At 41.5% G+C, this 24073-nt stretch overlaps 1 protein-coding gene across 4 annotated transcripts; it reads left to right on the top strand.

The window, feature by feature from the left end:
• The first annotated feature begins 153 nt into the window (after positions 1-153).
• Positions 154-24056, top strand: LOC110510993 (intercellular adhesion molecule 1). Of its 4 annotated transcripts, none has more exons than XM_021592115.2 (12): positions 154-385; positions 2256-2301; positions 5934-6020; positions 16201-16473; positions 16560-16880; positions 17584-17658; positions 21278-21328; positions 21838-21894; positions 22344-22373; positions 22522-22596; positions 22733-22778; positions 23446-24056. In XM_021592115.2, exons 1-12 carry the CDS (start codon positions 374-376, stop codon positions 23468-23470), a joined length of 1098 nt encoding a protein of 365 aa, XP_021447790.1. In that variant the 5' UTR covers positions 154-373; the 3' UTR covers positions 23471-24056. The 4 variants fall into 4 exon arrangements, with proteins under 4 accessions (XP_021447790.1, XP_036825828.1, XP_036825833.1 ...); XM_036969928.1 differs by lacking the exon at positions 154-385 and adding an exon at positions 532-608; XM_036969933.1 differs by lacking the exon at positions 21838-21894.
• Positions 24057-24073: the final 17 nt, after the last annotated feature.

The following is a 24073-nucleotide window of genomic DNA, read 5'->3' on the forward strand; positions in this document are numbered from 1 at the left end:
GGCCGCAAACACCAGCCGTCAGTGTATAAGACAGACAGACAGACAGACAGACAGACAGACAGACAGACAGACAGACAGACAGACAGACAAGAACCACTAACACAGAAACGATTGAGGCAGACTGACAGTGAGAGAGACTAGTCTGGAAGACAGAGAACAAAAAGAAAGTGGGGAGGCCCACGTGTGAGAGCCAGCAAACAGAAAGAGTGGGTGAGAGAAAAAAAAGTGCCGTGAGCAAGGGATGGAACGAGGAAGTCATGAGCAGAAGGGTGTGGTCGACTAACGGTTCTTAATGGTTCCTGACTGACACACAGAGAAAAGGGACTGTGGATACTGCACTGGAACGAGCTCTGGAACTAAGCGACAACTCAGGATGGACACCAAGGTGAGCTGAATGACTTTCATTTGGGACTCAAAGAGGAGAGGAGGAAGGGAGGGACATTGGTACTCATGAGAGAGGGAGAGAGTATGATATGTGAAGTGAGAGACAGACAGAGAGAGAGAGAGAGAGAGAGAGAGAGAGAGAGAGAGAACGTGTGGTGGATGTTCGAGATTGACAGACGGACGGTCAAACAGCCTAGATACACAGAAAGATAACACAGACAATGGTGAGTGAGTGAGTGAGTGAGTGAGTGAGTGAGTGAGTGAGTGAGTGAGTGAGAGAGAGGCGGCCAGACATGGGGTTAGTGGAGTGAGAGAGAGTCTGGAAGGGAGGCTGGGACAGCCCCAGAAGAACAGGCCCTTGCCTTGACATATGCTTCAGAGGCTTCAGAGTGAAATTAGGACTGGCGTGACCCGCTAATCTGAGCTGTCAAGCCTCATGATGCCCACTGACACTTACCTGTCACCGCTTCCCCTGCCCTCAGGACATTCTGCCATCAGAATAAGTCAGGGGAGGCATCTCAGCTAGGTACTGATACAACACCAAAACACTCCTCTGGCTGTCCCTTCCTCCCTCCTTCCTTGCCTTCATCCACCTCACTCTCTGCTCTCCATCCCTCTAGAACAAATAATCATTGGGTTCCTCGCTGGTTTACGGATGATGTTATTTTCTGTATACACTACTGCTTTTTCTCAGAACTAAAAGTGTGTCAGTGTGATTGCAATTCTCCTCAAAATGAATGTGTTTACTTGTTTGCCTGTGTTATTTTGTGTACGAATACCATATGGTGCAGACGACGAGTGATTAGAAAAAGCTATTATGACCCTGTACAGTAGTTGTGTGTCTCAGAGAAAGCTCTGAGTAGCACCTGATTGCTGTAAGTGTTGTTGTTATGACAGATCCTCATTCCGCAACTAGATTTTTAATTGGCGACACTAAGGAGTCCCGAGATATGATTTACAGTGTGATGGCTGAGGGAGCAGCGGTAGCAACACAATGTACTAAGGAGCATGTGGGAGGATTCCCGTTATAGCCATGGACTCTATCTCATCTCAACACATGACCTCAACCTTCCAATTCAGCTAAATCAGGGCCATGTGATGTGTGCTAGGTGATGATATGTGTAAGTATACAGAGATCATGGCATTCAGTTGGAAAAATGTAAACAGGGCATAAGTATAATTCCATGGATTAGAAAATGAGAGTGCTCTCATCTAGTTTGTATATCGTATTATACATTTCGTTTGAGATTGTCAGCCATCTTCATTGCGTGAAAAATGTTCTTGACTGCACTTAGGTGTGGGGGAGGGAAGTGGTAGAAACAACCGCTATGTGTACAATTTCCTGTGTTTCAAAAGACATGTAGCCTCAGTACCTGACATAAAACCAGTAACACGGCTACTTCCTCTTTATACTGATATTAGTCACGGGCCTACATGAACGCTTCCCTTGTTCCACACAGTAGCGCTTAGTGTCTGTCTCGTTGTGTAGAGTACCAGTAGAAAACCATTACAGCTACTGTAACGATAGGAGCTGGTTCTGAAACCTGTTACTCAGCCCTATAATGGGCAGTGTGAGTGTGTTTACGTGCAGCGGGAGCACACAAACAAGCAGGGTGTTAATGAAGGTTGATAGATGTGTAGTTGTCATGTGTCTGTTGTAATCTATTGTGGGTATAGCAGATGTGCCTGTGTGGCTGCCTCTAAGTGATCTGTATTCATTGCAGTGTCACCTGTGCTGCTTAAGGGCCTTTGCTTATCTTGCAGATTTCCAGCTGAAGTAGTAGTCAGCTTAATGCTGTATTAATTACAGACCCTGCTGAGACTCTGTACCACAATCAATCTCTCACTCACATCTCTCTCACATCTTTCAGATTCAGCTGAGCTGGATGGCAGTATCTCTGTTTCTCACACTACCAGGTAAGCCATGAAAAATAACGATTTTTTTTATTTCTCACACATATGCATGCACCCACGGTCAAACACACTGTTCTCATGTAAACATACTGTATACACACTCTCTCCCCTTCTCACCTCAAACTAAAACAGGGTCTTCAACCTTTCCTTGCCCAGGGACCTCCGTCCAGGCAAACCGGTGACCCCACATGTGTTAGCAGAACATGTTAATGACAAGGACAAGTAACCAACATTTCAAAATGAATAGATTTGGTAGATAGGTTTTCATTATTTTGACCTCCACACATTATAACTGGAAAAAGTGTAAACTCGAACATAGCCTATTAGTTAGAAAGGTAACTCCAAACTAGGGCTGCAATGATTATAGAAATTTGGGTAACTATGTAATGCAAATAGCCACAGTTGTCATTTTTGCTGAAAAATTTAAAAATGAGCTATGACATACCTAATGAATACAACACAGCTTTGGTGACACCCCTGTCTCAAAAACAAATGATTTTGACCACGTTGAACTTTTGGAAATGAAGCTTCTCCTCCAAACTGTGTCATTCTGCTCGTAAAATGATTACTAACTTCACCCTCTCTATGTATTCATTCTCCTAAAATGAATGTATGAAGATAATTGTGATTACCTCGACTAACCGCGCAAATTGACTCTGTACCGATACCCCCTGTATATAGTCTCGCTATTGTTATTTTACTGATGCTCTTTAATTACTTGTTACTTTTATTTCTTATTCTTATTAAGATTTTGTTAAACTGTATTGTTGGTTAGGGGCTTGAATGTAAGCCTTTCATTGTTGTATTCGGCGCATGTGACTAATACAATTAGATTTGATTTGATTGGGACTTTATTTGATAATTATACAATAGATGTGCCAGTCCACATCTGAACTCCACATACATGTTGGTTAATAGCAGCCGCTAAGCTGGTTAAAGGTTAGCAATGTGTTGTAAAAAATGTATGACCAAGTCAAAATAGCTTGCCAGCAGCTAACATCATTTGCCACGACTGGTGGTCTCGGGAGCTTTTTCAAAGCCTATGTCAGATACTCCAATGAGTGTAATTAGCTCAATATTAGGAGTTGAGAAAAACAGACATCATTTAAAAATAAGATATTCCCCTCTTTTCTACTGTAGGTATGTAGCACAACATTTGTTTAGTCTGTTGTTGCTAGAGACATTCATAAAAATATATACATTTTTTACATATATTTTTGCGGCTCACCTGCTGTACCTCCACAGACCCCTAGGGTCCAAACAGTCCTGAGTCATTCCAACGAATGTATCTGTTTTTTCAGTGACATCTCTCCTCCTCTGAACCACACTGTAAATATCTAAAATGACCTCATAGGGATTCAGCAACAGAACTGATTTTCCTGTTAGGAAATTGATTCAGTTCTAATCACATTTGCTTGTGGGAACCCAGTGGGCCCATAGCGGGCTTGTAGCGATTCATCATGGAGTGGTTAATTGGAAGGTATTGATGGGGAGTAGAGTGTGTACAAAGGCCTGCTTCTCACGTCTCTCAGGGCCAGTACAATCTACCTTTGTGTTGGTCAGAGCAGCCCCTTCATAACCATGCTGCATTGCCCACTCACAAGACTAGTATTATCACAGACTTTGAATACATTCACAGCACTCTATCGACCCAGCTAACAATTCTAGGGAGAGAGAACGTAATGTTACCCTTAATGTTCCTTTAAGCAGCCGCACACAAGCCTAAGATCACCATGCACAGCACCAAGCAGTCCGCTGGAGTGGTGTAAAGCTCGCCGCCATCTGGATAAGTGGAAACACTTTCGTTTGGGTGATGAATTACGCTTTATCATCTGACTGTCCGACAGACGGATCTGGGTTTGGGGGATGCCAGGAAAACACAACCTGGTCCAATTTATAGTGCCAACTGTAAAGTTTGGTGGATGAGAAATAATGGTCTATCTTTCATGGTTCGGGCTAGGCCCCTTAGTTCCACTGAAGGGAAATCCTAATGCTACAGCATGCATTGACATTCTAGATTCTAGATTATTTTCTTGCAACTTTGTGGCAAGAGTTTGGGGAAGGCGGTGTGGGAGAACCTGACTGGCCCGCACAAAGCCCTGACCTCAACTCCATCGAACACCTTAGGGATGAATTTGAACGCCGAGCCAGGCCTAATCGATATTCGACAAGCAGGTGTCCACATACTTACAGTCAGTAATTCAACAATGATTACTACAAGTTTAGATAGCTGGCCGGTAGACTTACCAATAAAAAAAAAAATATGCTGACATAGGCTAATTGAGTGACTGTCAGTGACTGACATAACGAGAGAAAAACTGCTGATGCACAACAACATTTCAAAATTGCACCTTGTGTATTCTACTATTTTAACTCTCAATAGTAAGTTGAGACCCCAACTGAGTTCCTATCATTTACTTTTAAATTGATCCGCGGGCCTACACGTTACCCGTCTCTGCTCTAGGGAATGTGCTTATTAGTCCAGTATAGTTAGGCCCTGTCCAGAAGAAACACTAACCCCTCCTCCTTTGGCACTTATGTAGATGAAACAACTCGATAGGTGTAAGCAATAGGTAGAGTGCACTTTGTAGTAAATCTAAGCTATGTTAAAAGTACACTCAAGAAAAAAACTATTTCATTGATCATAGTAATTCAGGAGTATCATTAAAACAGCTTAACATGCCCCAACAACATTAAAATACTGTCTTAAAATACTGAAATAAGTCAATCAAATCACTGAGATCACAATACAGTGAACTAAGACATTCAAAATTCAAATCCCAGGTGAAGACATGTTGAATAATTATTGTGTAAATGGACATTCACAATGTAATCATCTATTTTAAAGTGTGCAAAACGTGTACGTTAAAAACACTAAGCACTGGGTATGCGAGTATCCCTAACGTTCACAGCAGACAAAGAGCTATCAGTGGTTCACCATTCAGGGCCTTGATTGGCTCGGCAACAGTAACAAGGCGTGATGTGTAATTACACTTTTTTTGGGGGGGGGGGGGGGGGGGGGGGACACTTCTTAGGGACCAGATACAGATACAGAGAAATGTTCCAGCAACGTTCAATTGAAACGTGTCTAGAACATTAATATATTATGTTCTGAGAACATGCAACCATGTTCTGTGTATGTTTGGTGGGACGTTGATGGAAAATTCTCATAACATAGAAAATTGGACACATGAATGTTCTTGCAACGTTACCATGAAACGTGTCTAGAACGTTGATATTTTAAATTCTGAGAACATGGTAACCCCGTTCTGGGTAAGTTCTATTTGATATTAAGGGAATGGTCTCTTGGAAACATTCCTTCCACATTACTAGAACAGTCCTATGAAAACATTACTTAATGGTCTTATGTCACTCTTAAGGGAATGTTCTCTAAAGTTGTGGGAACGTTTGTTGCTAGCTGAGTAACTCCCTCCCTTTGTCCCTCCCACTGGCTGTGTGTAAACACATTCTCAGCCCTGGCTGCTACTAGGAATACGTTACTCAATTGTTGTGGAGAATAATTTCAGCAGTAGCCATGTTTTGTGCTTCCAACTGTCTTGTAATGTGGTGTTTAGGTTTCACCCAACTGCTTTGTTTGTGTAATGCTTGAAAAGTCATTTGTTTTCTGTCAACAGGGTCCCTTGCTCAGAGCCCTACCACCACACACCCCAAAATGACTCTGGTGGCGAATGTTACTGCAGCTCCCTCTCCAGCCAGAACTGGTACAGTCCCCTTTGTCTTTTCTAGATGATGTCACATGGGGCTACTTCATATTTCTCTGTAGCTTAACTCAAGAACTTCACTCTTAATAGGACCTTCTTTTAAATCTTTTTCACCAGCAGGATGAATGGAAATCAATGTCCGTAAACCATGGCAGCTAGAGCACCAATGTTTGTAATTACTTTGTCCCCCTCCTAACTGGCTTTGGTTCAGTAGCTGTAATCAATTTGAGGAATTACTGTGACTTGCGAAAGAAGTCACACTTTAAATAAGGTATAACTTATTTCGGACTATTTCATTAATGGAACTTGCGACAGAAGAAATTGTACTTATTATTTGGAACACTACTTTTAACACCGTTTAAGATAGAAATTCAACCTTTAAAACATGCAGGCCGGTCAGGACCAGTGTGATTGAAACCATTTATACTTTTTAACCTATTAAGCTTCTAATAAACCTCACCCACTTTAATGGGATTTCTTCTACATTCTAAAGCTCCCATTGTTAAAGAGCCACTGAACACGTCGATTGGCACGTGTATCTGTGTTGCTCATTTGAAAAACGATATTTCAGTCTTGGCAGTGTGTTCCTCACTGATTCCGTGTTTGGTTAATGATTTTTCCCCCCCATGAGACACTACTGACGCGGAAGCCTATTGATTGAATTTAAGATAACTACTTTTTTGCCGATGATGTTTTAGTTGCGCAGTTTTACATCTAACTAGGGTGTTTGGTGGAGTATTTCCCAAGTAAAAAAATGTGCGACATGTCTTAAGTAAACAAAGTCAGAGCTGCTGGGCAGATGTGTCTCACTGTCTAATACATTGAATAGAGAGCAATCACCGCAGCTGCTCAGCCTATGTTAGTGGAAAAAATCATCAACTCAAAACCCACCTTACATTTACCCGTTGTGATGCACGGAGGTTTCAAACTCTGTCATAGACGAGATTAACTTTATGACCAAAATGATCCTATTTACACTTTGTAGTCAATTTGACACTATAATAACTCTTTCTGACTCATATCGATACCACAAAGGCCATTTTCAAAGGGATTTTTAAAGGCAGTGACTTTAAAATCTCCCCTTCTGAAGCTGACTTTCAACATTCTATTCATTGTAAACAAATCAGCTACTTTGACCACTTTCCCAACAAGCTGGACAAAAACGTAGAGGGTATGAAATCTTAAAATATCTTCTACCAATCAAACTATATAGCTGTTTTAGTTATCAAATCAACTTACTTTTCCTCTCAACTCTTACAATCAACTGACATTTTGACCACTTTCCCAGCAAATATGACACAAACATAGATGGTATGACATACAGTGGGGAGAACAAGTATTTGATACACTGCCAATTTTGTAGGTTTTCCTACTTACAAAGCTTGTAGAGGTCTGGATTTTTTTTATCATAGGTACACTTCAACTGTGATAAACGGAATCTAAAACAAAAATCCAGAAAATCACATTGTATGATTTTTAAGTAATTAATTTGCATTTTATTGCATGACATAAGTATTAGATCACCTACCAACCAGTAAGAATTCTGGCTTTCACAGACCTGTTAGTTTTTCTTTAAGAAGCCCTCCTGTTCTCCACTCATTACCCGAATTAACTGCACAGGTTTGAACTCGTTACCTGTATAAAAGACACCTCTACACACTCAATCAAACAAACTCCAACATCTCCACAATGGCCAAGAGCAGAGAGCTGTGTAAGGACATCAGGGATCAAATTGTAGAGCTGCACAAGGCTGGGATGGGCTACAGGACAATAGGCAAGCAGCTTGGTGAGAAGGCAACAACTGTTGGTGCAATTATTAGAAAATGGAAGAAGTTCAAGATGACGGTCAATCACCTTCGGTCTGGGGCTACATGCAAGATCTCACCTCGTGGGGCATCAATGATCTGAGGAAGGTGAGGGATCAGCCCAGAACTACCTGGTCAATGACCTGAAGAGAGCTGGCACCACAGTCTCAAAGAAAACCATTAGTAACACACTACGCCGTCATGGATTAAAATACTGCAGCGCACGCAAGGTCCCCCTGCTCAAGCCAGCGCATGTCCAGGCCCGTCGGAAGTTTGCCAATGACCATCTGGATGATCCAGAGGAGGAATGGGAGAAGGTCATGTGATCTGATGAGACAAAAATAGAACATTTTGGTCTAAACTCCGCTCGACATGTTTGGAGGAAGAAGAAGTATGAGTACAACCCCAAGAATACCATCCCAACCGTGAAGCATGGAGGTGGAAACATCATTCTTTGGGGATGCTTTTCTGCAAAGGGGACATGACGACTGCACCGTATTGAGGGGAGGATGGATGGGGCCATGTATCGCGAGATCTTGGCCAACAACCTCCTTCCCTCAGTAAGATAATTGAAGATGGGTCGTGGCTGGGTCTTCCAGCATGACAATGACCTGAAACACACAGCCAGGGCAACTAAGGAGTGGCTCCGTAAGAAGCATCTCAAGGTCCTGGAGTGGCCTAGCCAGTCTCCAGACCTGAACCCAATAGAAAATCTTTGGAGGGAGCTGAAAGTCCGTATTGCCCGAAACCTGAAGGATCTGGAGAAGGTCTGTATGGAGGAGTGGGCCAAAATCCCTGCTGCAGTGTGTGCAAACCTGGTCAAGAACTACAGGAAACGTATGATCTCTGTAATTGCAAACAAAGGTTTCTGTACCAAATATTAAGTTCTGCTTTTCTGATGTATCAAATACTTATGTCATGCAATAAAATGCAAATTAATTACTTAAAAATCATACAATGTGATTTTCTGGATTTTTGTTTTAGATTCCGTCTCTCACAGTTGAAGTGTACATATGATAAAAATCCAGACCTCTACATGCTTTGTAAGTAGGAAAACCTACAAAATCAGCAGTGTATCAAATACTTGTTCTCCCCACTGTATTGACTTCCGGCGTCAACAGAGATGGCCGCCTCGCTCCGCATTCTTAGGAAACTATGCAGTATTTTGTTTTTTTATGTATTATTTCTTACACTGTTACCCCGGGAAATCTTAAGTCTTATTACATACAGCCAGGAGGAACAATTGGATATTAGAGCAGCGTCAACTTACCAACATTATGACCAGGAATACGACTTTCCCGAAGCGGATCCTCTGTTTGGTCCACCACCCAGGACAATGGATCGGATCCCAGCAGGCGACCCAAAACAACTGCGCCGCAGAAGGGGCAGACGGTGAGGTCTTCTGGCCAGGCTCAGTAGACAGGCACATCAACCACCACTCCCAAGTATACTACTTGCCAATGTCCAGTCTCTTGACAACAAGGTAGACGAAATCCGAGCAAGAGTTGCCTTCCAGAGAGACATCAGAGATTGTAACATTCTCTGTTTCACGGAAACATGAGTTATCAGAGTCGGTACAGCCACCTGGTTTCTTCACGCATCTCGCCAACAGAAACAAACATCTCTCTGGTAAGAAGAAGGGCGGGGGTGTATGCCTTATGATTAACGAGTTGTGGTGTGATCATAACAACGCTCATACTCAGGTCTGTCCAACGCTGGTCTGACCAATCTGATTCCACGCTTTAAGATTGCTTCTATCACGTGGACTGGGATATGTTCCGGATAGCTTTGAACAACAACATTGATGTATACGTTGATTCGGTGAGCGAGTTTATTAGCAATCGCATCGGATGTTGTACCCACGGAGAGTATTAAAACCTTCCCCAACCAGAAACCGTGGATTGATGGCAGCATTCGCGCAAAACTGAAACCGCGAACCACTGCTTTTAATCAGGGCAAGGCGACCGGAAACATGACCAAATATCAACAGTGTAGCTTTTCCCTCCGCAAGGAAATCAAACAAGCTAAGCGTCAGCATAGAGACAAAGTAGAGTCGCAATTTAACGGCTCAGACACGAGAGGTATGTGGCAGGGACTACAGTCAATCACGGACTACAAAATGAAAACCAGCCCCATCGCGGACCCCGATGTCTTGCTCCCTGACAAACTAAACAAATTCTTTGCTCGCTTTGAGGACAATACAGTGCCACCAACATGGCCCGCTACCAAAATCTGCATTCTCTCCTTCACCGCAGCCAACGTGAGTAAAACATTTAAATGTGTTAACCATCGCAAGGCTGCAGGCCCAGACGGCATCCCTAGCTGTGTCCTCAGAGCATGCGCAGACCAGCTGGCTGGTGTGTTTATGGACATATTCAATCAATCCCTATCCCAGTCTGCTGTTCCCACATGCTTCAAGAAGGCCCCCATTGTTCCTGTTCCCAAGAAAGCTAAGGTAACTGAGCTAAACGACTGTCACCCTACCTGACACCCTAGGCCCACTCCAATTTGCTTACCGCCCCAATAGGTCCACAGACGACGCAATCACACTGCACACTGCCCTAACCCATCTGGACAAGAGGAATACCTACGTAAAAATGCTGTTCATCGACTACAGCTCAGCATTTAACACCATAGTACCCTCCAAGCTCATCATTAAGCTTGATGCCCTGGGTCTCGACCCCGCCCTATGCAACTGGATCCTGGACTTTCTGATGGGACGCCCCCAGGTGGTGAGAGTAGGAAACAACATCTCCACCCCGCTGATCCTCAACACCGGGGCCCCAAAAGGGTGCGTTCTCAGCCCTCTCCTGTACTCCCTGTTCAACAATGATTGCGTGGCCATGCACGCCTCCAACTCAATCATCAAATTTGCAGACGACACTACAGTGGTAGGCTTGATTACCAACAACAATGAGACGGCCTACAGGGAGGAGGTGAGGGCACTTGGAGTGTGGTGTCATGAAAATAACCTCACACTCAACATCAACAAAACAAAGGAGATGATTGTGGACTTCAGGAAACAGCAGAGGCAGCACCCCCTATCCACATCGACGGGACAGTAGTGGAGAAGGTGGAAAGTTTTAAGTTCCTCGGCGTACACATCACGGACAAACTGAAATTGTCCACCCACACAGACAGCGTGGTGAAGAAGTCGCAACAGCGCCTCTTCAACACTCAAACTTTTACTTTTATGGCAACTGCTCCGCCCACAACCGTAAGGCTCTCCAGAGGGTAGTGAGGTCTGCACAACGCATCACCGGGGGCAAACTACCTGCCCTCCAGGACACCTACACCACCCGATGTTACAGGAAGGCCATAAAGATCATCAAGGACAACAACCACCCGAGCCACTGCCTGTTCACCCCGCTATCATCCAGAAGGCGAGGTCAGTACAGCCATCACTGACATTGAGTGGCTGCTGCCAACATACTGACTCAAATCTCTAGCCACTTTAAAAATAAAATATGCCATGTAATAAATGTATCACTAGTCACTTTATACAATGCCACTTTATATAATGTGTACATACCCTACATTATTCATCTCATATGTATATACTGTACTCTATACCATCTACTGCATCTTTATGTAATGTTTACATACCCTACATTACTCATCTCATGTGTATATACTGTACTCTATACCATCTACTGAATCTAGCCTATGCCGTTCGGCAAATGCTCATTCATATATATCTATATGTACATATTCTTAATCATTCCTTGTTGTGAAATTGTTAGATTACCTGTTAGATGTTACTGCATGGTCGGAACTAGAAGCACAAGTGTTTCGCTACACTAGCATTAACATCTGCTAACCATGTGTATGTGACCAATAAAATTTGAATTGATTTGATTTGATATCCATCTACTTTTCTGCAATTCAAATCTGATATCAGAACAGAAATATCTTCTAACAATCAAATAATATAGCTGTTTTAGTAAGAGCATCAAGCACTTTTCCTCTCAACCTTTTGAAAGTACTGCTATTTTGACCACTTTCCCAGCAAATAAGACACAAACAAAGATGGTATGACATATTAGTCTACTTTTCTTCAATTCAAATCTGATATCAGAACAGAAATATATTCTACCAATCAAACAATTTAGATGTTTTGGTAAGAGCATCAAGTACTTTTCCTCTCAACCTTTTGAAGAACTGCCATTTTGACCACTTTCCCAAGTTAAACAAAAACGTAGAGCGTATGAAATCTTAGTCTACTTCTCTGCTATTCAAATGTTGAATCAGAATAGAATATATTCTACAAGTCAAACGATATAGCTGTTTTAGTAACAACATTGCCAACTTTCTCCCAACTTTTCAGAAAAACTGCATTTTTGCCCGCTTTTCCAACAACTTGGACAAAAACGTAGAGCGTATGAAATCTTCTAGTTCTCTGTTTTTCAAATCTGAAATCAGAACAAATATATTTTACCAATCAAATCATAGCACTGCGGGAGCAAATAAGACTGATTATGCCACACAGCTCACCCAAACTCAGTAAACTAACCCATTATAAGAAACCCCACTGACACTAACCAAACTACAATAGCGACCCCACGTACTGAAGCACCTATGTGAACTGAGCCACAAAAACAATTGACCACAATAGTAGAATCGTCAGTTCACCTTCAAAATAAAAGTTGCATTGAAACTGATGCAAACAGATACAAATACTGGATTCATGCCATATTTGGACTAAATAAGGCAAAATAAAGGTTGGAATGTTGTTGTAAATTTTACAAAATACAAACATTTGTTTATTTGACAAGTCACCTATCCAGTCAGCTAATTGTGTGTATTGAACATTCATATTGCACTGTACAGTCTAGCCTAGGGATAGTGCACTCATGAAATGGGGTATCAGCCTACTCAGTGACACCCACAGAACACCCACAGAAGACAATTCTGAACAGTTTACACAAATATCTCTTAGTCTTGGTTTTCCCGTCCTTCTCCTCTGGTAAGTAATTCAGTTAATTGTAAAAAAAAAAAAAAAAAAGTAGGCTACTGTATGTGTTTATATTCTAATAGTTGACGCGTACAGTGCCTTCGGAAATTATTCACACATCTGGACTTTTTCCACATTTTGTTACATTACAGCCTTATTTTAAAACAAAAAATACTCAGCAACCTACACACAATACCACATAATGACAAAGCAAAAACAGGTTCATAGAAATGTTAGCAAATTTATGAAAGATAAAAAACAGAAATACCTTATAAGTATTCAGACCCTTTGCTATGAGACTCGAAATTGAGCTCAGGTGCATCCTGTTTCCATTGATCATCCATGAGATGTTTCTACAACTTGATTGGAGTCCATCTGTGGTAAATTCAATTGATTGGACATAATGGGGCCAAGAACCCGATGGTCACTCTGACAGAGCTCTAGAGTTCCTCTGTGGAGTTGGGAGAACATTCCAAAAGGACAACCATCTCTGCAGCACTACACCAATCAGGCCTTTATGGTAGAGTGGCCAGACGGAAGCCAATCCTCAGTAAAAAGCACATGACAGCCTGCTTGGAGTATGCCAAATGGCACGGAAAGGCTCTCAGACCATGAGAAATAAGATCCTCTGGTCTGATGAAAACAAGATTGAACTCTTTGGACTGAATGCCAAGCATCACGTCTGGAGGAAACCTGGCACCATCCCTACGGTGAAGCATGGTGGTGGCAGTATCATGCTGTGGGGATGTTTTTCATTAGCTGGGACTGGTAGACTAGTAAGGATCGAAACAAAGATGAACGGAGCAAAGTACAGAGAGATCCTTGATGAAAACTTGCTCAAGAATGCTCAGGACCTCAGACTGTGGCGAAGGTCCTTCCAACAGGACAACGACCCTAACCACAAAGCCAAGATAACACAGGAGTGGCTTCGGGACAAGTCTGTGAATGCCTTTCAGTGGCCCAGCCAGAACCTGGTCTTGAACCCGATTGAACATATCGGGAGAGACCTGAAAATAGCTGTGCAGCAACGCTCCCCATCCAACCTGACAGAGCTTGAGAGGATCTGTAGAGAAGAATGGGAGAAACTCCCCAAATACATGTGTGCCAAGCTTGTAGTGTCATACCCAAAAAGACTCTATGCTGTAATCGCGGCCAAAGTGCGTCTACAAAGTACTGAGAAAAGGGTCTGAATACTTATGTAAATGTGATATTTCAGTTGTATATTTTCATAAATTTGCAAACATTTAGAAAAACTGTTTTTACTTTGTCATTATGGGGTATTGTGTGTGGATTGACGAGGGGGGAAAACAGTTAAATCCACTTTAGAATAAGGCTGTAACGTAACAAAATGTGGAAAAAGTCAAAGGAATGAATATGTCCTGAATGCACTGTATAGTGTAGAGAATTATTTTACCATCTAAACCGATGTGAAATATATGTTCCACAGCCACAAATGTTGTATTGTCAGCTGTTTGAAGCTGGTGTACAAAACTGAAAGCAAAAACTGAACTTGATAACCGGAACCATAGAAATAGTTCACACGGAACTGATCTATCACTTCGTAGACCTGCTTTCAATGAAGAATGACATATCAACAGTGGAAAGAAAAAGTATGTGAACCCTTTGGAATTACCTGGATTTATGCAGAGATTGGTCATAACATTTGATCTGATCTTCATCTAAGTCACAACAATAGACAAACAGTCTGCTTAAACTAATAACACACAAAAAATTGTATGTTTTTATGTCTTTGTTGAACACACTGTGTAAACATTCACAGTGGAGGATGGGAAAAGTATGTGAACCCTTGGATTTAATAACTGGTTGTCCCTCCTTTGGCAGCAATAACCTCAACCGAATGTGTTCTGTAGTTGTGGATCAGACCAGCACAACGGCCAGGAGGAATTTTGGACCATTCCTCATTACAAAACTTTCAGTTAAGCAATATTCTTGGGGTGTCTGGTGTGAACCACTCTCTTGAGGTCATGCCACAGCATCACAGTAGGGTTGAGGTCAGGACTGACTGGGCCATTCCAGAAGTCGTATTTTCTTCTGTCGAAGCCATTCTGTTGTGATTTACTTCTGTGTTTTTGGTTGTTGTCCTGTTGCATCACCCAACTTATTTTGAGCTTCAATTGGCAGACAGATAGCCTTACATTCTCCTGCTAAATGTCTTGATAAACTTGGTAATTCATTTTTCCGTCCATGATGGCAAGCTGTCCATGCCCTGAGGCAGCAAGCAGCCCTAAGCCATGATACTCCCTCCACCAAGTTTTACAGTTGGGATGAGGTTTTGATGTTGGTGTGCTGTGCCTTTTATTCTCCAGGCAGAGTGCTGTGTGTTCCTTCCAAACAACTCCATTTTAGATGAATCTGTCCACAGAATATTTTGCCAGTAGCGCTGTTGAACATCCAGGTGCTCTTTTGCGAACTTCAGACGTGCAGCAATGTTTTTCTTGGACAGCAGTGACATCTTCTGAGGTGTCCTCCCATGAACACCATTATTGTTTAGTGTTTTACGTATCATAGTCTTGTCAACAGAGATGTTAGCATGTTCCAGAGATTTCTGTAAGTCTTTAGCTGACACTCTAGGATTCTTCTTAGCCTCATTGACCATTCTGCACTGTGCTCTTGCAGTCATCTTTGCAGGACGAACACTTCTAAGGAGAGTAGCAACAGTTGAACTGTCTCCATTTATAGACAATTTGTATTACCGTGGACTGATGAACATCAAGGCTTTTAGAGATAATTTTGTAACCCTTTCCAGCTTTATGCAAGTCAACAATTCTTAATCTTAGGTCTTCTGAGATCTCTTTTGTTCGAGGCATGGTTCACATCAGGCAATGCTTCTACTGAATAGCAAACCAACATTTTTTGATTTTTTTATAGGGCAGGGCAACTCTAACAAACATCTCCAATCTCGTCTCATTGATTGGACTCCATTTTAGCTGTCTCCTGACTCCAATTAGCTTTTGGAGAAGTCATTAGCTGAGTGGTTCGCATACTTTTTCCAACCTACACTGTGAATGTTTAAATTATATATTCAATATAGACAAGAAAAATACAATAATTTGTGTGTTATTAGTTTGAGCACACTATGTTTGTCTGTTGTTGTGACTTAGATGAAGATCAGATCAAATGTTATGACCAATTTATGCAGAAATCCCGGTAATTCCAAAGGGTTCACATACTTTTTCTTTCCATTTATAACTCACATATCCATGTTAATTTGGTCAGTTCGCCCAAAAGGTTGCATTTTGCAGCTTTAAGGTTACTGATTAGAAACTGCCTTCTGAAAAAGGCCATTATTAATGCAACCTATTTTCTAGGCCTATACTTGGGATATGTTTTTTGTTTAAGCTAAGTTTGCTTGAGAAAGTAAATGATATGATTATGGTCCCTGTCATGCTCTGAACTGTAGGTGCACCTACACATGCCTCCTGTCCTGTTGAGCTCAACCCTCCCAGAGTAGTAGTGAGATATGGAGAATCAGTCTCAGTCAACTGCACCACATCCACAGACCCCGAGGGGATGGGGTGGGAGGCCACGTACGGAGATACAGGTTTGCATGGAAATGTCAACTTTGTCACCTGGACTGTGAAAAGACTCATGGACTGGACAATAGAACCTAAATGCTACATCAAGTCACAAAATGGAAGTCAGTGTACTGAGATTCTCCCTGTCATTCTCTACAGTAAGTTGTTTTTCTTTTTCTTATATTTGGGAGTTTTGTCAGTAAAAGCAATTATATTTCACTATGTGTAACTATTTTGTCTCTAGAGACTCCAGACAGCGTGTCTATCTCTCCTCTGAGCCACTCTGGTCCAATGATGGAGGGGAAGGAGTACCAGCTGCAGTGCGACATCCAGAACATCGCTCCTCTACAGAACCTGGTTGTGAGGTGGTACAAAGGGAATGAAACTATAGAGACTCAAACGTTTAATGACTCCACAAAGGAACTAGTGAATATGTCCTCCACTATCACCATCACCCACAAGAGATATGAGGGTGAAGTAGAGTACAGATGTGAGGCAGAGCTGGACCTGGGACCAGAGGGACCAAAACCTTCTGCCTTGTCATCAAAACCTCTTTATGTTTACTGTAAGTCTTTTTGTTTCCTTTTGGGGGTTGGGCGGCTAAAGGGACTTGTTAACGGGCTGAGGGACTATTCTATTCCACATACTATCTTCTACCAATCAGATTATAGCACTGGGGGAGCACATAAGACTGATTATGCCACACAGCTCACCCCAACCCACTAAACTAACCCACTATAACAACTCCCACACTCACTAACCGAACTACAATAGTGACCCCACTTACTATAGCTAACCCATGGCCTACATACCTAAAACATTCCGAATTACTACTACAATGTACTGCTAATACTACTTCTGGGTTACTCACTACTACCTAGTCTCCCACTAAAGGTTACTATAGCTATTTATAAAACAGTCACTGCCTCTACTGTACCAGTCTCAATTTATCAACACTAACAAACTTCTAAACTTCTTCCACTAGATGCAAAATAACAGCCTACAACTTCTAATTCCTTATGACTAAAAGTGTAGTAGTCTGAATGTAGTTATTTATGATGAAATATGCACTTTTGACTGTGTTTCACTACTACGCATTTAACATTTAAATGCCTCAATTTAGAGGATGTACCACTTCTTTCTAACTTGTTGTAGTTATTTGGAAGCCATGTTTTGTGCTTCCGACTGTCTTGTAATGTGTTGTTTAGGTTTCACCCAACTGCTTTGTTTGTGCAATGCTTGAAATGTCATTTGTTTTCTGTCAACAGGGTCCCTTGCTCAGAGCCCTACCACCACACACCCCAATCGACCGGTGGAAGTGACTCCCTCTCCAGACAGAACTGGTACAGTCCTCTTTCTCATTTCTAGATGATGTCACATGGGGCTACTTCATATTTCTCTGTATCTTTCCACCTGCCACAACTCAACGTTAATCTCAAGAACTTCACTCTTAATAGGACCTGCTTTTAAATCTTTTTCACCAGCAGGATGAATGGAAATCAATGTCCGTAAACCATGGCAGCTAGAGCACCAATGTTTGTAATTACTTTGTCCCCCTCCTAACTGGCTTTGGTTCAGTAGCTGTAATCAATTTGAGGAATTACTGTGACTTGCGAAAGAAGTCACACTTTAAATAAGGTATAACTTATTTCGGACTATTTCATTAATGGAACTTGCGACAGAAGAAATTGTACTTATTATTTGGAACACTACTTTTAACACCGTTTAAGATAGAAATTCAACCTTTAAAACATGCAGGCCGGTCAGGACCAGTGTGATTGAAACCATTTATACTTTTTAACCTATTAAGCTTCTAATAAACCTTACCCACTTTCTTCTACATTCTAAAGCTCCCATTGTTAAAGAGCCACTGAACACGTCGATTGGCACGTGTTTTTCTCATTAGAAAAAAACATATTTCAGTCTTAGCGGTGTGTTTCCTGACTGATTCTGCATTTGGTTAATGATTTTTGTCCCCCATGAGACACTATAGATGCAGAAGCCTGTTTCCCTTCTTCAAAATCCCCAGAATAAATCTAAGATAACTCAAGAAATATGAAATAATTTTTAAGTCTTTGCAGAGGATGTTTTAGTTGCTCAGTTTTACATCTAATTAAGGTGTTTGGTGGAGTATTTCCCAAGTAAAAAAATGTGCGACATGTCTTAAGTAAACAAAGTCAGAGCTGCTGGGCAGATGTGTCTCACTGTCTAATACATTGAATAGAGAGCATTCACCGCAGCTGCTCAGCGAGTTGGTGGGCAAAAGGAAATCAACTCAAAACACAACTTTCATTTACCCATTGTGACGCACAGATGTTCCAAACTCCGTTGTAGACGAGACGGACAAAATTATCCTATTTACACCCTTTAACTGTGTCTGACTCATATTGACACCACACAGGCCATTTTCAAGGGGATTTTTAAAGGCAGTGACTCTTTAAAAACTCACATTCTGAAACTGTGACTTCTAACGTTCTATTCACTGTGAACAATGTGATTTTGACACAAATCGGCTACTTTGACCACTTTCTCAACAAGCTAGAAAAAAACTTAGAAGGTATGAAATCTTATACTTCTATCCTATTTAAAGCTGATATCAGAACAGAAATATCTTCTACCAATCAAACGACACAGCTGTTTTAGTAATCAAATCAACTACTTTTCTTCTCAACTTTTACAAACAACTGAAATGTTGACCATTTTCCCAGCAAGTAGGATACAAATGTAGAGGGTGTGACATATTGGTCATCAAAACCTCTAAATTTGACTGTTTACTGAAAGTCTTTTTGTTTCCTTTTGGGGTTGGTGGACTGAATTGACCTTTTAATGGGCTGAGGGACTATTACTATACCTTTCCACATACTATCTACCAATCACTGGGGGAGCACATAAGACTGATTATGCCATACAGCTCACCCCAACCCACTATAACAACCTCCCACACTCATTAACTAAACTACAATAGTGACCCCACTTACTATAGCTAACCCATGGCCTACCTACCTAAAACATTCAGAATTATTACTAGAATGTACTGCTACTACTACTTCTGGGCCACTTACTACACTAAAGGCTACTATAGCTATTTATAAAACAGTCACTGCTTCTACTATACCAGCCTCAATTTATCAACACTAACACAAACTTCTTCCACTAGATGCTAAATAATAGGCTACAACTTTCCTAATTCCTTATGACTAAAAGTGTAGTAGTCTGAATGTAGTTACTTAAGGAAAACATTTAAATACCACAATTTAAAGGATGTATCACTTATTTCTGACTTGTTGTAGTTATCTGGAAAACCACTGCTCTTACACAGTTTAAGATAGAAATGCCTGTCACGTCCATCGTTTAAATGAGTGGACCAAAGCGCAGCGTGAGTAGAGTTCCACATATTTATTGAGGTGAAACTTCAAACAACAAATAAATAAACTAACGTGTAGTTCGTAGTGCACATAGCACAAGACAAAACAAAATCCCACAACGCAGGTGGGAAAAGGACCACAGTATGATCCCCAATTTAGAGGCAACGATCATCAGCTGCCTCCAATTGGGAACCATACTCACACCAACATAGAAAATAAAACCTAGAAAACCCCCTAGTCACGCCCCGACCTAAAACACCTGAACCTAGAGGGGGAGGGTTAGGGTGGGCAACTAGCATCGGTGGCGGCTCCGGTGCGGGACGTAGCACCTGCTCAGACTGCGGATCCGGCCATGAAGCCAGGCTGAACGCCGTGCCCGGACTGGGCACCGGAGCAGAGGAAGGCTCCGGCCACGGAGCGGGACTTGACACCGTGCCTGGACTGGGCACCGGCACAGAGGAAGGCTCCGGCCATGGAGCAGGACTGGTCACCATGCCTGGACTGAGCACCAGCTCAGAGGAAGGCTCCGGCCATGGAGGGGGACTGGACGCCGTGCCTGGAATGAGCACCGGCGCAGAGGAAGGCTCCGGCCACACCAACATAGAAAATAAAACCTAGAAAACCCCCTAGTCACGCCCTGACCTAAAACACCATAGAGAACCCCAGTCAGGTCACGACAATGCCATTCCATCTGGATTAAATTTATTTCATAAAACCTTTTGATAAAACGTTTACTTTTTAAACTATTTGACTTTTTGTCCTCCTAAAACAACTTTATCCACTGTAATGAGATTTTTTCAACATTCTAAAGCTCCCATTGTTGAAAATTCCCAGGACTTCCAACCTTCTATGCACTGTAAACAATGTAGCTTTTGACACAAGTCAGCTACTTTCCCAACAACTTAGACAAAACCGTAGAGGCTATGAAATATTAGCCTATTTCTCTGCTGTATAAATCTGAAATCAGAACTTCTACCAATCAAAATTGCTCCAGAAAAAAGGCAATGCAGCACTCGCTATGCCAACACATAAACAGCTAACTCTCGCCATTCCACCCATTTGCTAAAGTTACCTGATGCGAGCTAACTAGTCAGCCCAGACAGAAGCGCAAAACAAACAATAATATGTTTAAAAAGTGGTCATTACTTTAGTGTCAATTTCAATCAGGCACTGACGTTATCTACCTACAAAACACAGATATCCAATTGACCAGTGAGAATTCTCAAGCTGTGAGCTTTTTCATGCTGTGATGTCACAATCACAGCCAATCACAAGTGTTAAAATGTGCTCACAATAATCATTGAATGTGAGCTATGTCACGCTGTGGGCATTTTTACATGACACCCCACACTCCAGTAATAGGATTGATATAGCAGTCGATCAAAGTAATTAGACCTGATATTTTAATATATTTAACTTTGACTGTATTTCACTGCTTCACTTAATGAAAACCTTCCAAACTTCTTCAACTACCACACAAATCATTTTAAAGAGCTGAAGCAAGTCACACAATTTTATTTCATATAAAATTACATTTCTAGTTCAAATTGTGTGGCCTTGCCACAGACCAAGTTATCCTCTCTGCTTTTCTCCTCAGCTCACACAAACAAGTCAACAACACCCACGGCCAAGTCCTTAACCACCACAGGTAAACAACAAACCTCTTATTCCCTCCTTGACATTTAAGAATTACCTGTTCCCTGAAAAATAAACACTCATATTGGTAGTCCCTGAAACACACTGCAACAGAGCTATAGTGAATGGATGCTTTGCTATCAAGAAAATCCCATAACCAGTTCTGTCTTTCACGTCAAGGGTGCATGCAATTTAAAATCGAATTAGCTCTGTAATTAGCAAACGTTACATTCCCCTTTCTCGTTAAGATAGACAGACAGTGGATTTTACAGCACCTGACAGGGACACCACTGATACGCTTTAAAAAGTGTAATTAGACTGACCCGATTTCCTATGAGAGTCGTGCCATTTAAATATGCAGAAATTCTATAAAAAAAGGGAGTGGAACATAAAAGGAATGCACCTGGAATTTAATGAGATGTAATTATGTACAGGTCCATATGACAGAGATAAGGACTCAAAATGCTGACGGAGAAAATGTTAATTTTTTTTATCTCTCGCTCTCTCTCTCTCTGTCCATAGTGACACCATCTCCAACCACCTCTGAGAATACCGCCGTCGTTTCTCCTGTTGCCTGGGGTAACAAAGGCATTTCCTAGCCTACCTTTGCCTTAAATCTGGTGGGGTTTTCTGAGTTTTGTTATTGCTATCTCACAGCAAATTTGACAGTATCACAATTCCCCATCTCCCAAACAAAACCCTTGGAGGAGTTGTGAAACAGAAACAGAGCACCTCAGCTCGCTGTCTCTAACTTGTCCTTAGATTAATGCTTCATTGTGGCTGATGTAAGAGATAAGAAGTCTCTGAGTGTGTCCCTCTGCGCTGCGCAGGCTTACGTAAGGGTTGAGATGTGGCTTCAACAACACATCAACTGGACCAGACCGCTCTGTTGTCATCTCATTGTGTTGTTGTTCCCACCTCTTTCTTTGTTGCAGGAATATAGGCTACACCTATTATGCTCTAAAAACACACAATGCAAGTACTGTCTAAAAAAAACTAAGTGATATTGTATTTTTCTTTGATCATAGATTCAAAGTGGGATGAACCATTCAATTATGGTAAGATAATCAGATTTTTTCCAAAGTTAACAAATACAATGATTAACCAAGCAGCTAAAATCCACTTATCAATACCACAATGCTTTCAAACATGGGTTACAATCACATGGTAATAGACTCATCTATGTGTCACTGTGTCTGTGCTCAGACTACTACTTCCTCCGTGTTGTTGGTCTGTCTATGGCCGCAGCACTCTTCATCCTGGGTATTATGGTCATTAGCTGTGAGTAGAAAACATTTACCCTCCGTGTCTCTTTTCTTTGTCGTATTCACACTGTTAATACTGTACTGTTATCATAAAAACAGCTCTTTCTATCCCTCTTATTGTCTTCCTCTCTCTCTCATTCTCTATCACACAGGTGGTAAAGTATGCCGGATGCCTAGGTGTCATGTGGGCACAGGGAAGTGAGTAGTCCTCTTTAGCCACATATCAATGTGACACGCACTCACGCACACATACAGCATACACCCAACCACACACGTCACCTTCAGCTTCACATACTGCAACTGACACAACTGTGGCAACGCTTTTGTGGCTGTGACCTCATTGTGGAACACAGGCCCAATCATGCACCAGTATTTGTAATGGAGGTGTTCCAGTGAAGTGACTGACTATAAAGGGACAACGTAAAAAGCCAAGTGGACCAGCTGGGTTGCAATGTTTAGGGATATCATTCTGTGTTGGTATTGAATGCTACTGTATTCTATCTATACCATGAGTGAGTATCTGTGTGCCTAAATGAGTTCATGTAGATACAGTACTGTGAACATGGATAAATCACTGCATAGAGGAAGTATCTAAAGTCAGTCTTGACATCAGTCATAATCACTAAATGGACTGCTGACTTAGATCATATTGTTGACAAATGGCTTAAAGCATTGTTTGGCTGTAATCGATTGGTTTGTCAGCCATGTACAGTTCTGTAAAAAAAATGTTTTGCATTGTTTGATGAATTGATGTTAGAATAATCAATGTTTTTTTAAATTTGATTATCTGACCTTAGATGAATTGACCCTGGATACTGTAAATGGACATTTCATTAATTGTCTTCATGTGTGTTTTTTTTCCCAGGTCGTACCAAGTGTCCAGAGAGTAGTGAGGGGACAAACGTGTTACTGAGTGGCCTCAAGACACCAGAAGAGTTCATCAGAGGGACATGGAGAAACAACACTGATACAACATATTATCGACCATGTGTGTGTGTATGTTTGAGTTTGAGTTTATTTTATTTTTACAGGGACAGTGCACATTATGTGTGTGTGAAAACGTTGTTGGACAAAACTCTGCGTCTGTCATTTCAGAGATGAGAACGTGATATGTGTTTCATGTGCCTTTCCCACAGACTGCAAGTGACTCACTCAACATTATGAAATTACCCCTCCCTCACTCTTCTAAAGACTTACCTGTAGTTTTAAATGCAAGTTTTATTATACTTTGGCACTCATGTTTCTATGTATATTTTGAAATGCTTACAAAATGTTACAGAATACATACTGTAGATGTTACGTAGCTCAGAGGCGCCCCCAAGAGCACTGGAAGAGGTACTGATCCTTTTTTTTCTCATATCCCAGAGACAGCAATTTCATGCCTAGCTTTTCACAGATCATTGTGTAGATTTTATCTGTAGATTTGTCACCAACTTGAATTATATTTTCTCTAATAAATCACATACATGTCCTGTTCATGGTCTCATTTCCAC

Source organism: Oncorhynchus mykiss, chromosome 3, assembly GCF_013265735.2.
Source record: "Oncorhynchus mykiss isolate Arlee chromosome 3, USDA_OmykA_1.1, whole genome shotgun sequence".
In the NCBI taxonomy this organism is placed as follows: domain Eukaryota; kingdom Metazoa; phylum Chordata; class Actinopteri; order Salmoniformes; family Salmonidae; genus Oncorhynchus; species Oncorhynchus mykiss.